The sequence below is a fragment of the Dreissena polymorpha genome, chromosome 15 (genome assembly GCF_020536995.1).
Source record: "Dreissena polymorpha isolate Duluth1 chromosome 15, UMN_Dpol_1.0, whole genome shotgun sequence".
NCBI lineage: Eukaryota > Metazoa > Mollusca > Bivalvia > Myida > Dreissenidae > Dreissena > Dreissena polymorpha.
In genome coordinates, this window is record NC_068369.1 from 14,756,073 (window position 1) to 14,774,890 (window position 18,818).

General features: G+C 34.1%; 1 protein-coding gene across 1 annotated transcript in view; it reads left to right on the top strand.

The window, feature by feature from the left end:
* LOC127860512 (uncharacterized) overlaps positions 1 to 18,818 on the top strand; it is an 82,008-nt gene that overhangs the window by 39,839 nt on the left and 23,351 nt on the right. Inside the window, exon 4 of the mRNA XM_052398622.1 lies at positions 18,013 to 18,152. Within this exon, the coding sequence (XP_052254582.1) occupies positions 18,013 to 18,152 (140 nt within the window). The remainder of the gene's footprint in view (positions 1 to 18,012; positions 18,153 to 18,818) is intronic.

An 18,818-nucleotide genomic window follows, 5' to 3' on the forward strand; every position in this document is an offset into this window, starting at 1 on the left:
CTGGTGCTAATAGTGTTGGAGGAGATAGTGGAGAATGGGGCTTGGAGTGGGGCCGGGTCGGGGATTTTAACTCATTTTTTTATTTGTTTTTACATTTCTTCATTTCTACACCGATTTACTTCAAATTGATACTGAACATCTCTTATGGCAATACGGTCAATCTCAACTATGCATGGCCCCATTACCAACCCTAGGGCGCCCCGTCCAAATAGACCACGCCCACCCAAAATTTTGTTTTAACATAACTTCTTCATTTTTTCACAAATTGACTTCAAATTTTTACTGAACACCTCTTATGACAACACGGCCTATCGCGTTATTATTTGTTATGAGATGTTACATAAATTACAGTTGGATAAGTGATATAAGCAGCTACAACTAGATAGTTATTTATTTGCACTCTTTACGAATGTTACCTAAATCTAATATGTTTCTGAAGTTGCATACACCAGTACACGAATAACTATATGTATAATTTAAAATATTGTGTTTGTGTTTAATGATCTCACACGCTACAAGTAACGAATGCAATAGCCACCACACAGTGAGATTTTATTTGAAAAGAAAAAGGGATTATTGAACGTGTTATCTGGTAGACATACACGTGTACATTAAACTTATCAAAACAATGACACTATTGTTTTGCAAGTAATTCAAAGGAAAATGTACATTATTACACCGCTTCAAAAACGGAAAATGGTTTATAATCAAAGTACTCAAAGTATTTGAAGGGCGGTTTTCTCAAATTGAGTTGTCGTTAAAACACTATACACCGTGATGCCAACCAATAACCTTTTTTGAAGAAAACAGATGAAAGTAAAGAAGGGTGACAGGCTATCAACATTATATGATTTAGCTATTGCGGTTAATTGTAGATTCTGCTTAAAAAAAACAAGTCATTGTCGAATTTGCCAATTGATAGCTAAAATACGAAGATATAATACGCTTACCCAGTTCCAAACTTGACATAGATTTGATAAAAACAAGCATTGCAGTAATTTCTAATTAGTACAGTAAGGTTTCTGGATCGTTCTTGCCTAAGTACACGGGCATCTGTGTGTGTCAAAGTATAAATTAAATCCATAAAGTATCAAGTAAGATACGGCAAATGTTAGTTTTTGAGAAATTGGAAACTAAAGGTGTCAACCAGTGCTCAAGATAAATAAGTCAACAGAAAGGTCTTGTCGAAAGGGATGTCAAAGAATTAAGTAAATCCATTCAATAATAGGGAAAAAGGTATCTCACAACGTGACACTCGAATCCACGACCCCGAGTTTAACAGTCTAGTGCTCTACCGACTGCGCTAAGGCTGCTGCTCACGAGTCTCTGTATCGCTACCAAGAATGCTACCAAAAAATGTGCCAAAAAAATTGAGCAATTCTATTGCATAATTTCATGTAAATTTGCGTAAAATCGAAGTGTATTTGTATGTTTAGGATATGTGAAAACTTGTTCACCTTTGTCTCTTTCCAAATTCCACCAACAACAAAATGCAAATAAAAGAATCGTTTTATTACCAAGATAAGTGTTGTTATGCTAAAAAACATAAATAATCATAGTTATCATATAGGAACTCATTATTAACTGTTTCTTTTTAAATTCCAAAGAAGCAAGCACGCGCCTACACAATCAAAGTAAAGATCCCTGAAGCAACACATGCAAATAATTACATATTCACATTCTATAATGCAAAAATACAGGCTTATATTAAATAACCATTTTTTGGATTAAAGAATGCATTTTTCACTCCCGTTTTGAATGCTATATCTATAAAAATCATTGATAACAAGACTATTACAATCCACAACATGTTTACGTTGTATAATTACAGTGTTATTCAAATATATTATTGCTCTTGTATTTCTTTTATCAATTTGTATGTTGTTATTACAAATGGCAAAAATGTCTCCATCCAAATTTTGACTTCCACCAGGATTTGAACCTAGATCTTTCACTGAGAGTGAACGTGTTTACCATTTCACTATGATAGTTGCTTTGTTGAATAGGATTGTTATCCAAAAAAAATTACTGCCTTGACAAGGGCTTAGAGCCTTTTTTAACAAAATTATGTAAGGCCTTTTTTCCTCCAAATGCCGCATTTAAATTGAATGTGTTTTTTTTAAATGTCTATCACTACAAAAAAACTGTCACTAAACTGTCCCTTCCTTCAGTACATAAAAATAACGGTCACCATCAGTATTTCCCACAAAATACACTGTCAATTTTTGAATTATCACAGAAACTAACACTCAAAATTAGTATATCCCCCAAAAAATGTCAACATATGCATTTCATACAAACTTAATGTCCACTTTCAATGCTTAGACAGACGAAAAACAACTGTCCCTAGACAACTGTCTCTTTAGAAAACACAAAAAGAGACTCATTTGAAACATCTTCTGGAGAATGTCAACTGAGTTTTTGGAGCTGCAACAGTGGACACCATAGCGACTGAAACAGACTTGTCAAGATAGCTGTGCTATTTGATTCTGGATGTTGGCCCAGCAGTGGAAGTCTTGGATGTTTGGCCCGCGAAGAAGGAAGACTCTCATTTGCTGTCTGTGGAGGCTGTCCATATGTATCGGAGACTCTTTCGAAGCCTTTCCTCGCTTACTCTTCCTGGAATTGAAATGGAGTAAGTGTACAAGTATAAAATGAAATAACAAAACAATTGAAACCTTTAAAGGTTACTTTTATGACTAACTCATTGTTTCAGGTTTAATTCAAAAAGACTATTTCTTAACAATGTAAGTTTAATAAATTTAAACAATATGTTTGAACCATGACAATATGCATAATAGCACATGGAGATAGTTATTCTAGTAAAGTTTGACCAATATCATCTGAAATTTAGGCGTTATCCACATAATCTTTTACCGGGTATATGCAATCTTAAACAGAGGACAATATCTCCTTAAATAGTAACGCAATCATGAAACCCTGACAATATGCACTTTAGCACTGGCAGATAATCATAATGTCAAAGTTTGACAACAATCACAGGTACCGTAATTACTCTATGTTTTCGGACAGTCTAGTTTTCGTACACCCCTCTTTTTAGCAAAAATAATTATTTTTCGTGACTCTTTATTTTTGGACAGACGAGTTTTCGTCCATAATTAATATCTCTAAGTTTTCGGACAGTATATTTTACAGCGCTATTTTACCAAATTTCGGTCCCTGTTTTCGATATCTAATGACACTTCGATCATGGGGTTTTACAACCAGATTAAAATCATAAAACATGGCATGTGCATGCCTTAGTGCAACGGACCATTACATTTAAGTTATTGGGTAAATAACCTTGTAAACTGGTATTAAACAATGTTTTCGCCCGATAGCATAAGCGTTATGACAATTACCAGGGGTAGTGCAAATTAACAGTTAAATTATCTACCTCTTCTCAATGAAATAACTGTGGCAAATACTAAACGCTTCAACGTGTGAATAACCCTATTGCAAGTTTTACGAAAAATGGAAGGTGTTAGACAACAACTTTCGGAAATGAACAAACAAATAATTCATAGTTTGCTTTTTTATTGCGTTAATTACAAGTTCATACTAGCGAGTACCGGTACACCACATGCTCATCTTTGAACTCGTTGGTCAAATTACAACCTTGTAGTAACTTTCTGTCAAATAAATTAAGCATTTAAAATTATTTAAAATGCAGTGCAAATATATATAACTGTAATTTATACTATACGGCATGGTATTTTACAAGCTCGCGCTATTACCGGTAGTTGTTGATACAACTGACGCTGTTTTCGGACACTTCAATTTTCGACTCTAAGTTTTCGGACACCTGTATTTTGTGAATATTTTTCGTATCTAGGTTTTTGGACACGAAATTTTATTATTTTTAGATGTCCTAAAACATAGAGTTATTACGGTAAACAAATATTTCAGTGGAATACATATTCTGTAGGTTCATAATTCATCAACTGAAGTATTCTTCTTCATCAACAGCTAGTTGCAAATTAATATTGAAAAGCGCCAAAACAACACAACTGGTCATTTAAATTCATGTTAAAATGGCTGAATTGACCTTTTTGATCAAGCGTGTGGCATTATGTAGCATCTTGATTGTTGATAATACAATTTACCCAATAATGCGTTGAAAATATGTTGTATTTATTTAAATGTGTTGGTGCATGTGAGACAGTAAGAAAATGCAACAAATAAACATAAACACATATGAAGATAGCTGGCAATTCACAAGATCAACAATTGAATGCTTTTTTTACTAGAAAAGCAATAAATATAACTAAACGTGACACTAACTTTGTGCACCACACAGTATTCAGACATAATGGACTTTTCCCTGTTCATACATGGACAAGCAGATTTAACGTTTTACATTATTTATAGTTTGATAACTTGTACTGTAAAAAAAAACTCTTTAAATTGATTCTCCATCAGATTATTTATAAAATTGTAACAATCATAGCGCTCGAGAATTGACAACTAGTATTACAATGCAAAACAAACAGATAGTCAAATACATGTACACAGAACATGTCCTTAGAAAGTTCAGTAATTATTTTAACCCAAATTTATTTCAAAAAGAATAATTTACAGTGAAATTTAGCTTAATATTAAAATAAACAATAATAATACAGATATTTAACACACTCCTCTTTTTCAAGGTTACATGATATCTAAATTACGAATAAAACACATTTTATGTTGGATTAACATAGTTACTGATGACCAGGGCTTTGTGTCCTCTGTGGGAAGGGCTGTTTTTCACAATTCTGGGTAATTTGCGACTCACAATTTCAAGACGTTCGCAACTCAAAATTTCACAATGTCAAATAATCTGCGACTCAGATTTTCACAATTTTATAAAGTTCGCAACTAATTTTTTTCACAATATTAACAGTTCCCGACTCATTTTTTTCACAAAATGGGAGAGCCAAGGCCACTTCTAAAAAAACAGGCAAAAAAGCTTGATGACTCAAGGTAAAACAATTCATAAGTTACCACGGCTAAACATATCATTCTCAAAAACAAGGGACATTTGTCCAACTGGTAACAACACAAAATGGCATCAAATTCAAACTTATCACAAATAAGTTTTTACATGTCCATACAGGGAATTCAGATTTTAACGAATGTTGAAAACAACAACATTTGATAATCAATGTTTTTTTTGCAATGCATTAAATATTTTTTCTTACCTTAATTTTTTTCCCAGTTGTGATTCATTTTGTCGACATCAACTGATGTAAAGAACAAAGAACTGTTTGCATATGAACTGCTGTAGTTACTGTACCTCTGGAAAAAGAAGTACATTTTAATTGAACACATATTATGTCATATTTCGGTAAAGTTGAGATTTAAAAAAAAAAGTTTTATCGCAAAGTTACATATTTGTTTAGCAGAACTTTCATATTCCCTATCACTTTGTTTACATCAGGCCGACCGAAGTGAAATTTTAAACTTGGGTGCGGGAACAAATGTAGGTTCCACCACCATGGGACATAATCGACATTCAACAACAACTTTAGAATATAAAAACAAGTTTACTTGCACGAACCTTTACAAAAAACCTGCAACCAAGTGTTTTTTTTGTTACACAACAACAAATGATTACAGTTATTAAGCCAATAATTAGTAATGTTTTTAAATAAGCTAAGTATCAGTTGCTCTGTACGTTGCCATCAAAAATATACCTTTCCGCTTTGACTGTCTTTTTTATTGAAGCTTAAAAGCCGGATCTCAACTGCTTGATTTTGCGGTGGTAAAATGTTAACCTGCATTAACTAGTGGACTGGGTTTATCTACCAGTGATTTGCTGCTAACATTTAGAGTGTTTATAAATAGAAACACGTGTTTGAGCAGACAGCATACTTGGTATAGTATAGAATCTGTATTTACATGCAAACTTGATTTGAGTCATTCGCTAGCTATTGGCTGAGAGAAGTTGATAATCTTTCAAGTGGGCGGTGCTTAGCATTTACAGGGAAATTTGAATTTCAAGCAGACAACAAAAACTTGTTTCTATAAGTCAATAACAACATAACTTACAATCACCAAATTACACATACATATTTTTTGTATACCAAAGTATATGTATGCCAAATTTCATTGGAAAATATTAAATAAAAACTGCAATATTATGAAAAAAATCATTTTTGTTTTCTGCTGTTAACACACCAGTGTACAGCTGAATAGTAGACATTTTGTGAGTTTGGGGACCTTTTTTACTGCTTCTCCGGTGTTTAAGGACATATATTTCTTGAGAGACATCTTTTTCACCAACTTGTAACATGAAATGACTTCTCTTTCTGTGGCAGCCACAATAAACCCAGCATAACTTGGTGAATTCTTCAGCAGCCACTTGAGGGTTGTACCTCCGCAAAGTAAACTTTGGATTGGCTATAATTGGCATCTTAGGTTTATTTGTAACTATTTCTACAATTATTTTTTTGCTTTCTGAATTATTGAAGATGGTTTGTTTACTTCCTGTCTTGAATCTTATGGTAATTACCAGAAAGATATGAGGTTACACTGTACATTATTTGTTTATATTGTCATTCTCAGGTACTCTTACGTACAATACTACAAAATACCTGTGGAACAGCAAAAAATACCCCGGACGGGTGCCTTTAAGTATACGTACCATACCCAGGGTAAACTGTTGTATACTTTAAGAGTCCCCGGGGTAATTTAATGTACTAATTTCCTGAGCCTACAACAACCAACTGAGTCAACCACGATTGGTGAATATTTGCCCATGCACTACTTATTAAAAGGTTACTTAAGTATACTACAAAATACCCGGGGTAAGGAAAATATACTTAAAAGAACCCCAGAGTATAGCCAGGTGCTTTTTAGGTTATTTTCTATACCAAGGTTACATGGTAGTATACTTTAAGAGTATCCGGTGAACTTTTAAGAAGTACATGTGCCAACAACAACCAATTGAACTAAACTGGCCATATTTAATTTTGAAACCTCTGTTATCCAACATCTCCGCTACTCTCTCTTGCACAAACGCTCTGCCTTGGCTCTTATGATGACTGTTGACTGTGCTGGATATCAATTGACACCTAGACAAAGAATCTTTGGATCTTTATTTCAAGAAGTTACTAAGTGAACAGCATATGTGCAAAATGTACAACTGGATTATAACAAAAGTGTTGAGTAAAACATCTAAGAATATTTCAGACTGCTATTAAACATGTATTTAATATCATCTGGCCGGTAATCATGTGGTTACTTAGGACATACACATGGTCCTTATCATGTTAAAGGCTCTATAAAGGTGAAGATCCGTAATTATATACCGATTTTTAAATATTATTTTCATATTTTATTTATAACGGTTATCAAAAAAATATATATATGCTTTTGGACATAACAATAAAAAATGAGCAATACAACTTGTTTTGAGCTCAAAATAAAGTGTCCTCCAAGTCAATTGTGTTTACAAACAATCCGTTTATTTACATCGCTGTTTACTCGGGAAAGAGAACGTGAATTCAGGGATGTATAATATACATCCTTGGTGACTCAGGTCATATATCGATGATTTTTAACGTTTTCCGGTATTACTCACACAGTATGTCTCCTCTAAATGGTTAAAACGTTTGTAGTGAACTAATAAGTTTCTTTCTGCTGGTAAAAAGTTGTTTAAAATAGAATTAAAATTGAATTTTCTTTCGGCTATTTATAGCATATGTCACCGCTCTGAGGCTACACATCACGTTAGTTGCAAAAATGTAAACATTTCATTTAATTATGAAACGGGTATATCTTCCATAATTCTTGGCAACGTTGTACCTAAGCTGTGTTGTTAGCAGTTTTTATGCAAGAGTAACTGAAATCCGGTAAACATTTGACCAGTTGATATGCATAATAATTGGATTTGTCACCTTTATAGAGCCTTTAGGACATTCTTATGCAAATACAAACTTAAGAAACATACCATACAGTCTAATTTCGGAGCGAAACGTTTCTTCAACAGAGTGATTAACAATTAGAACGCATTGCCGAGTAAATCTGTAGAGTCAGAAACTGTAAACGCTTGCAAGAGCTCACGTAACAGCAGCTGGAAGGATCGCGAGAACAAGTTTTACTATCAGTTGACAGTCAAAACACTTTATACGTGTAAACAAATTTCAATTGTCAATAGATTTAAATTGGGCCAACCATGAATTTTCTCACCAACGGCCTACGACAACAAGGTAAATGACACGGTAAATGACTTTTAGAGTGTATTATATGTTGCCGGCCTCGCCAGCCGCAGTGGGTGGAGAAAAAAATATTTACAACGATTGAGGTTTCTGTGTGTAATATATCTGCAAATTAATTTAATATATATTGTCTGCACGGGGAATAACAGTATTATTCCCCGTGCAGACAATATATATGAAATGAAATTAATCTGCAGATCTGTGTAAATACAGCTGCTAAATCAGAAAATGGCTGAGAACAAAAAATGGCGTCTAGATATCTGACTGCCGCAGTTTGAAAAGTATCGCAAAGGATTACCAATCACATGCTTGTGCGCATAAACGATTTAGCATGAACAATAACAATAATGGTTTAACACTACCAATACTAAAAATACGATACCAATTTAATGTAGAATAGACAATAGAATAAGGTCTGTACTTACGTTTTGTCGCTGTATAGGGTCACTAACGCTGAGAATCACCCAGGATTGTCTTGGCTTTCAAAGGCGTTCGTTAAGACGACTTTGCACAGAGAAAACCAGGACTGGAACTGAAGACTTTTTCCAGGCAGTCACTGCACTCTCGGTCAGGACCGGCTAGTCGAACCGGTCTCTACCACACATGCGACTTAACTATAAACAAAAAAATATAGTGGCTTGGTACTTGTAAGGTTTATAAGATAGAACTTTTAAAATATAAAATTGTATTTAATTATTCTATGACACAAGCATAGGTTATACACAAAGTATAACTATGTGACAATACACTCAGGTGGTGAAATGTTGACCTCAGAGGATATCAGATGAACTTTCAAAAGTGTTTTAACTTTGATAGAGTTTGAGTAAATCATAATGATTTAATACATGATTATCTTACCATAATGGCATATGATATAAAACAAATACGTATTAAAGCCATGTGCACGTCTTCGTCGGACGAATAACACATTTCTAACCAGTATGCATTAATTATCATGTAAAATCATCAACATTGATTACACAGCAAAAAGGCACAAACCTAAAAGAAGGTCAGCAATTTACGATTATGAACACACGGCTGTACAATCACATTTACATGTTCAGAACCATTGTTGTTTACATAAATCAGTACTACTTTCCTTAACTCATTAACATTCACTGAAAACGATCAAAGAAATTAAATAGAATTATCGCTTATCGATCATTTTTTCTACACTCGCAATTTCAGTTAGGGGCGCAGCCATCTTGAATTTCCTCTCGCGATTCTTGGTAGATTCCAGCAATACGATTGGTTGACGGTACCAAGATTCTTTACGAATCTTGGTAGACCCCCGCAATCTCATTGGTTCATACTACCAAGAATTTACAGCGACTAGTGGTGAGCCTGTAGCGCTATGACTAGCCTGGTCAAAACAATTGTCTCCGCAATATGTATTATAAATAATTCAAACAATTTTCGATAGCTTAGACATCTTCTGATTGGTAATTTTTTGCAACGGAAAATACCGTTGTACTTTGTCACAGTGTTTTTGTGGCGCATTAATACTTATACCATGCGATCGGAGCTATTTTGATTGTGAATGCAGAATCTGGATGCAAAGTTCGGTTAATTGCAGCAACGGACTTTATTCGTCGGGTTTTATGTATAAAATGTTTCATATGGAGCGATTGCAAAAGTCAATTGCCTCAAAAATGATCTCCAACCATCGGCCCGTCCTTCTGACGCTTAATGTTCTTTTTTTAATCAGGCTGAAAATGAAGATGTGTCTTCCGTTTCCGTTAACAATCCTCCCAAGCTGATATTTAAATATTGAACATTTTCATCTGATATTAACGAACTAAGTATCATTATATTCCGAAAAAAAATATTAGTATTGAAATGCATGGTATTGTTATATGACTTTCCAGGAAAATTGCGCCGAATGTGCACACGCACAACTACACATACTTGTTTAGAACGTTCATTCACCAATCCAAAACGGAAACATGTAATTCAATTCGTATAAATATATAACACAAAGACTATATTAGCTGTAATTTTAACAATCAAAATACAGCAATAGACTCCTTAACGCTTGCGTTTGAATCAAGTGACGGTTGCATTTTCATCGAACGCTATTCCGTATGTAAACTATGACGTCATTTCGAATGAAAAACAGCGCCGTTAAGATTCACGCTATTTATAATGACGTTTTTATTTTACTAAATTTAAAACCCAGTGTGTTCATCGGAGATTGAAAAAACAGGACATCTGTATTTTACAAGCCGAAGGTTTTGTTGACGTGGAAATGTAAGATTGCTGCATTAAATAATAATTTTGGGCGAAGACAAACAGCTTTTCAAAAGAGAACCTTCACGTCGGGTATGCGGAAACTTTAATAGCGGAAGTTCTTCAGTTTTTTTTGCATTTATGTTCGGTTCACTTGGCTTTCAGACACGGAATATTGTTTGGTCGATTAATCGTATAGCATTTCGTACTGCGACAGAAGAAATTCGGGGGGAAATGGTTGACTATATAAAGAAAACGATCAAATGCCATCCATAATCAGCATGAATTCAATGATCAGTACATATTTTAACAAAATAAAAACAGTTGGACATGAATCAAGAACGTGCTTTCTATTCGAAATAAACGATAAATATGTCCATTAATGTTACAACATGTTACATGTTAGTTTCCTTTCGTATTTGAGTAAATTCAAATGTTTAAAGAGTCGGATGCCAACTCTTCATGGGTACTTCGTTAACTCATTGCAAATGGTACTTCGATTACTGATTACTCGACACTTTTTACAAGATATAACACATTTTTTGTGATTCAGAAATGCAGAATTCGTTGCGGAAAACTGTAAATAATAAGCAGGCAACATGGGCGTAGGTAATGGGGGGGGGCAATATTTCGGCTAGTCATCGTTATATAAATAAGACGTAAAATCCTCTGATATGGCCAATAGTGATGTTTCAATATCCCTTGTTATGTCATAAACTAGGGGCCGGGGTAAATGTCATTGCGTTGTTTTAATGTTCTTTTCCGTGATTGCACTGTCGGTGTTTTGATTAAGGACAGGCTATTCTTTTACTTTTAATGTATCGCTTTAATTCAAAGGTAACTGCCACTTAAAACAATTTTGAGTGAATATACGCGTGAAAAACATAAATAAGTTTGAAAATATTTTTGTTCTATAAGTATAACAGTTATTATTTGTTTAGAAATCATTGAAACAATATCATATATGTAATGATTCTTGTGAATGTAATGTTAATGTTATTATTTCTCATATCACTTGTTAAACTCCGTCATAAAAATACATAAACATTTACTTAATTTTATGTTTTAATTTGCACAAGATTTTGGAAAGAAAAGAGTAACTGTTGAGATTTCTGGGTCGTGGGCGGCGGCATTAGACAAACTGATTTCACGAAAGTTCCCCCAAAACGCACCATATTAATTTTAATCGTACAATTTTTCGAAACCACGTGAGAGGACAACTCTCTTTAACGAACCCCTTTGTGTTCCCAGTACAGAAACTGAACCGCCCCCTAAATGTTTGGTAGTTATCTATGCCCCTGGGCAATACATTAAAATGTATGTACTGACGTAAATTAAAAACAAATTACCAGAACATGTTCTTATCCCTTTGGAATATGATTATGATTTTGTATAACATGTGAAAGAGATAAATGTGAAAGTAATTCGATATGTCTGATGAGTACAGTCTGTTTTACCATATTTTTTTCAGTCTTCGAGTCACCAAACCGCCGGATATACGCATAGTACACGAGCTTAAACTATTTTAAATTACGCTCTTTGTAGCGAAATGGTTGATAAAGCGCAATGTTCTTTTAATAACAGCCTTATGTAGATAACACAGTATTGCTTTTAAGATATACAATAACACGAGTTTTAGGAAAGAAAACAGGAAAAACTATCGGTAAATGCCACTTGTATTGTATTGTGAGACAACATCACCGATATAGTATACTGTCCATGATAGAAGGGATATCGTTAAATTATCTAGCCACACATGTTTGACGTACGCAAGCCAGAGTAGGTTACCGACATTTGCCAGTTTGCTTTAAATAAAACTGTGTGATTTTAATTTCTATCGGACAGTATCGTGGTGTGATGATCCATTTACAGAACGCAATGAGATTTTTAAAGACCCGCGTCATGCGAAAATGGGTTTTGTGCAATATGCTGCCAGCAAAGCTTCAGCCCAGTCTATGCAATCTTGCCAGGATATGCATAATGAAAAGGCTACTCTGGTGATACCACGAAACCTTGCGTGCTTTAATAGCGGAAAGCGTAGCCCTTGACAAGACTGCGCAAGTGCACAGGCCTGGCTTGAGCTACGCTGGCTGCATTCGCCATAAGGCAAATTTTCGCATGAGGCGTGTGTTGTAGTGTTATTTGAATGCGTGGAAAGAAAACTGCGTCTCAATCAAATAATAAAATACGATATGATTCAATGACGAAGAAAAACATTCATAATAAACCACGTGAGGACACATATGACGCGGTCTCACGTAGTAAAATGTGTATCTACGAACACGGTTAAGTGGTAGGTCCACTTCTTACAAACAGTTCACGCGGTGGATATGCGACTATTAAGTGAACAAGAAAATAACACTACTTAAACCTTTGTTTTTCAATCTAATAACTTAGAAACGTCAATTTAAGACCGTTTTTTTAAAGTCAGGATATTTGCCGAATATCTGTTTAAAGATATTTCTTGTTAATTTGGTTGCTACGCATTAGTATCGTGTTGATAGTGCGGTTCTCATGAGCACCAATGACAAAGGATTTTATGAAGGAAAAATGTGTATTTGCCTCGTCACGACCCCTTCACTCCCGTTACCTAGAGCCTTGCTATAAGTTAAATTAAACACGATCATGTTTATCCACATGATCCGTTGTATTTTTAATTTCTCTGAATCTCAAGTTACCACTAAAAAAGTTCTTTATGTAGACAATTATTTTCGGTCGGCACTTGAAATATATTTCTTCAGAAATAAGCATTTAAATCTTATTTAATAACTGCAATTATAATATTAATGGTATAAGTTAATTGTAATGTGATTTTTGAAAACGAACAACGCAATTGGTTATATTTCACATGTGTTTGCAACTTCATGAATACCACCTATTAAAGACATGTTCTATCTTCGTTTATATTTTACTGAATATTATAAAAAATTCAGTATTTGAAGCACAGTGATTACTCTACATGCTGGAACAGAAACAATTTCTTGTAATATTTCTTAGTAGTTTTATTTTGTTCAAATGTTTAGTGTTTATCCAGTTCATGCTGTTTTCCGACGGATTTTTTTTTTTTGTGGCAAAAATCTACCATTTTTCCGTGATTTGTTTTCTTTGCTAATACAAGAGGACATACCATTTATCGTCTTGACTATGTTCCTTGTCTAAAAAGCTAATCCTTAGCGTGGCTTTTGTTTTTTCTCTGTTAACGAAGTGCAATCAGTTATCGAAGTATCCGCATTAACAACGTTACCTATGACCTTCATATAACTAAGCAGTGTGTTTATAATGTTAAGTGGCAACTCACTACAACAAACAATTCAATTCAGCGGAAATGGTTTATATTTGAACCGTTTTGTTTTGTCCGAAGAGCACTCGATGAAATGCATCGATGATGTTATTTATACTGAAAATAAAAACATCGACAGGTCAAAGTTTTCATAGACTGACACCCATACACTAAATGTCGTACTTTTTGCGACATAAAACAACTAACTGGCTAAGTGTGTTATTTCTGTTCATGCCCTGTACTAAATCGCGGATGTTTCAAGGGTATTGAATAAATAGTTCACTAACATACTGCTTTTTGCGGTGACGATTAATAAAAACAGTTTCGAGTTGGTTTTTTAATCGTTTATATTTACAAATCGTTGTGTAATTTAAGAAAAACACACGCTGAATCGGTGGTACAATGCAAATCCAAGATATAATAGTATACATATTTGTGTTAATTTGAATTTGATTCGTTGAACATGTACGCTTAGATACTAGAAGAGTTCAATTCAACAAACTTAACCGTCAATGTAAGAGCCCACTGGTGTTTTATTTGCGATTATAGTTTTGATTTCCCCATACATTAGTCTTTAAGCCCATGCGTACACATATATTACAACACAATATAGTCACAGATGGTCAATGACGTACATAATTTTTAACAAAACCTCGGTCAAAATATTTATACATCAAATTTGTATACACTTTAACGTAATAAATATTTTATATTAAAGTAGATAAACATGGAGAAAAGAGAGGATATGTGTTCATGTCAGTGTAAGATCGTTTGTTATTTCACGAGTGATCATACAAAATAAATTTTATTTTTCTAAGATCACGAGTGAAATAACAACCGATCTTACACTGACATGACAAAATTTTCTGTTTCATTTATGGCCCTTTTTCAAGAAAATAATTAAATATAATTTCCCTTTCGCTGAAAAATCACCCTCTCCCGTGGTGTGCCTCAATACAGCTCAATACACAAAATGACGTCATAAGTGTTTGCATCATTCCTCCGCCGAAAGAAAAAAAGTCCAATAGTTGATGGTCTACGAGTAAACAAAGCTGAAAGGTTTTAACATTTTATTACTCTTACTAAAATAACCAAACAAAGTTAAGCTTAAAATAATGCTACAATAATACAAACTTGTAACAACATTAACTAAACAGTACATGTCCGTGATGTCGTAGGAATACGCAAATTTTGACATTTTCATTCATACAGTGCGCCATTTTTACAAACTTGCAACTGAGAAAATTAAGATTCAAAACTGTGGATAAACAACAAACAGGATTATTTTAACTGGTGTTAAGTGTTGATAAGCAAAATTAATCGCTATCACTGTCACTGGTGATCATTCTAATCCTTTTGAACGATTGCCGCACGATGTCAGGGCTGGAAGAATCATGATGTACATGAGTGTGTTGTTGGACTTCCTGCTGATACAGCGTGTTTTGTTCCTTTCGATTGAAGTTGAAGACAACGTTTCCATGAAAGTGAGAGTTCATGAAAAACTCTCTTCCCATTGGCATCCCACAGGAATCCCCGAAATTGTGTGTAGACATTGCAGGACGAGCGGGAGCCCGAGGCAAGGTGCTGTTTGGACGTAACGAGTCTGACAAAATGTCAGAAATGGCCATTGACTGCTAGTTGTTCAATTTGCTGTAGTTGTTGAAGCTGTTGATGTTGTTATGGCCCGAAATTTGAACTATTTGATGAGCTGGGACTCCTTCATGTTTTTATGGCCCGAAATTTGAACTATTTGATTAGCTGGAACTCCTTCATCATTTAACTTCTGCACCATGCGTTCTCTCACACTGAAAATGATACAGTATAATGGATGTAAACAAACAGAATAATGCATGATGATAATAATTTTTAGAAAAATGCTTAAGCAACTACAGTGTAGTGATCATCCAAAAATATTGGCTATTAAATCGAATTGATTATTTGATAATGTAAGTGTAAAAATGTCATTGGAAATAAAATATTAATTTTAAATTTACAAAATTAAGTGTACATATATATGTATTGTACAACTTTAAAGCTCGAAATTAATAAACTGATGAAAGAACATCTAGTTCTGGTCTCCATAACTTTAAATGTCGCTTTTATGATTTTTGACTGGCGCAATCGTATACAGGTCTGTCAATACTTTAAAAACTGTTCGCTGAAGTTTCTTAAGCTAAAGAACATTATGAGTCACACCAGACGAAAACAGACATTATGTAGCAAGAAAACAGTTTCGCTCTTGAAAGCGCAGTCAGCTTTAAAATGATCTGGATTAATCCTGGGCGCCATCTCCCCAAGGTCTGTTTTTACGTGATGCGGATCATGTGTTTAGTTAAAAGTTACTTTTTCAGTACCTGTATGGTGTAATGCGTGCCTCTTCAATTCCTGCATCTGTTTTCATCTCATTAATGATATTGTACAGCGTATTTACTCCCATTGCCGATTTCTTATACCATGCTTTTTGGACTGGTGTTCAAACACTCAAGATGTCAGTAGGCCGTCTGTCGCGGTATGTTTTGTACAGATGAACAGGATCACGTTGAGGATCATCACGTATCTCAAAGGCTTTTTGGTGATTTGCCCTTCAAAAAAAAATATAATTTTTTTTAAGAAAAACATACTTATTTTAGGTCTACCAACGAAATTTTAAGATTTATTATCAGTGAAATAAAATTGATAATTTCACTATTTGATGTGAAAATAACGTTGAAAATGTCAATTTATTAATAAATAGATTATTTATTTATTTATTTATAGAATTTAAATATGATATTATTTATTTATTATTTTTTTATTCATTCTTTTTTTCATTTTTTATTTATTTATCTATTTATTTATTTATTAAATATTTATTAATTTAATAAAAGCTTAACAGATTATTTATTTTAATGTTTTGAAAAATAAGTAAAAAGTAATTACCTGATATCGAGAACATTAGCACCAGTCCTTGTCTTCGTCTGACGTTCCTTAGACAACGTAATGAACAGACGCCCGGAGCACGGATCAACTTCTAGAGAGACATCGCCCCATTTCATATTGCGGATTTCAGTACCTGTTCTCATTCCAAAATATGTTGCGAAGACGAACCACATAGAATGAGCTAAAGAGCGTGCAGAGTGGTCACCCAATGCTTGCTTGTACATTAGGTCAAGGTGTTCATCGGTTAATGTACCTGCTGTTTTCGGCTTGTTACCTAAGCCCTGCTTTTTGAGGTCCTTTTGCTTAGACTTGAGAAAATCTCTTGCCCTTTACAACTCTCCATCAGTAGCTATCCTAAGTTTGCAATTGTGTTTCTTTAGGTGTCTGTCTATAGAGCACATGAAACCTCTTAACGTGGTGGGCTCACATTCTTCGCCATTCTTCTTTGTAACAGATAGTAAAAACTCACATATGTATTCATTTAGGGTGTCAGGTGGTATAAACTGTGTCAATCTTGATTCCTCCTTGTAATGCAGAAATGAATGAAAACGTTTCATGGCTTGCTTTGTTTTCTTTTCAGTGTTTTCTTTTTCATTTTCACTTAAAAATGAGTCAATGTCAACTGCTCTAAATTTGCGAACCTCAGAATTTGTATTAACAGTACTTACATTTTCTGGTATTTCAATTTCATATCTTTCAGGTTCAATTTCATGATCAACCTCTTTTGCCCCATCCATTGTTGATACTGCAACTGTTTCAATTGAAGCCTCAGGATCATTGTTTACATAATTGTCCAGAAAAAATTCATCAAAGAATGCAGGGTATTCATCAATACTTAATTCTGTAATTGCTTCCATTTTTTTAAGAGATCAAAACAAAGATATTATATTTTTGTATTGTTCCTATATACATGTATAGTGTACATTGCTACTATGCAGACGGCTTAAACAAGGGACATTACTTTGCAAGTACTTTTTAACAATCTCCTACGCAGTAGTCTGCCTTTTACTAGTAGTAGAAAAAATAGTTCCAAAAGTATGTTCTTTTCACGGGTGAAAAGAACAATTGTTCTTTGACGTTCCTGAAAAGAACAATTGTTCTTTTCACTGCTGTTATTTCACTGCAGAAATGTCATATTTTAGCATTAGGTATAAACGAAACTATTGATAATATAAGTCAGCTCTCAATTTAAAATCTTAAAAACAAAAAAATGATAGATTTCTTACCCTTTTTTCATTGTCAGTCTGTAGATGTCAATAAACTTGATCATGCTTGTGTTCTTCTAATATTATGTATGTATATTCTTCTTACTTAAATCAATAAACATTATATATATGTGACCTGGGAATGCAATGTCATAACAAATATGTAATTTTTCAGAGCATTTCATGAGCCTGTTGAAGACACACTTCGAGACGTACGAGCCTTCAGATGAGAATGACAAGCTTGTACAGGCTGTAATGAAGGACGATGTCAAAAATGTCTACGCGATCATCCACCAGGCTTACTGCGATTTCTACGTAAGACTCATCTCAACATTTACGCAAACATTCTTGTCAATGTCAACGCTAAATTTGTGTTAATTCATACTAACCAGAGATCGCCGTTACGTCGGTCTAGTAAAAAGACAGCATTGAAACAGTTCATTATGTTGTAAAGTACTTTAAATTAAGTAATAATGAGAGCAAGAGTCTGAACATTAGCATCTTGGGAATGTAAGGAACGTTTGTCATGCAATTTAGGATTTAAAAGTACAAACCAGGAATAACATGCATGACTGTCGTGCGCGTCCGTTGGTACCCACCGTGTGATAACACAGCATAATCCGATTTGTTTTCATATATGCTATTCTAATTGCGAACTTTTGTTGTCGATAAGATTGTTTTAATAATAACGCTTCACGGTCGCAAGTTTTGGTCTTCATGACGCTATATATGTATTATGTACCACGTGCACAGATGTAAAAATGATTTGTCACAACTGACACACGCGGACCTGAACTAAACAAGTGCGCAATTAATACACGTGCACGTTTTCAACAATTGTTAGAATAGTCCATCTTTGCCACCGTAGACATCACCTTCGAACTAAGTATCATTTAAAGTTTGCCAATGCAATTTAAAAAACTGCAAAAAACAAACATAAGTTACTTAATAAAGTTGATTAACATCATTCAAATGGAACAT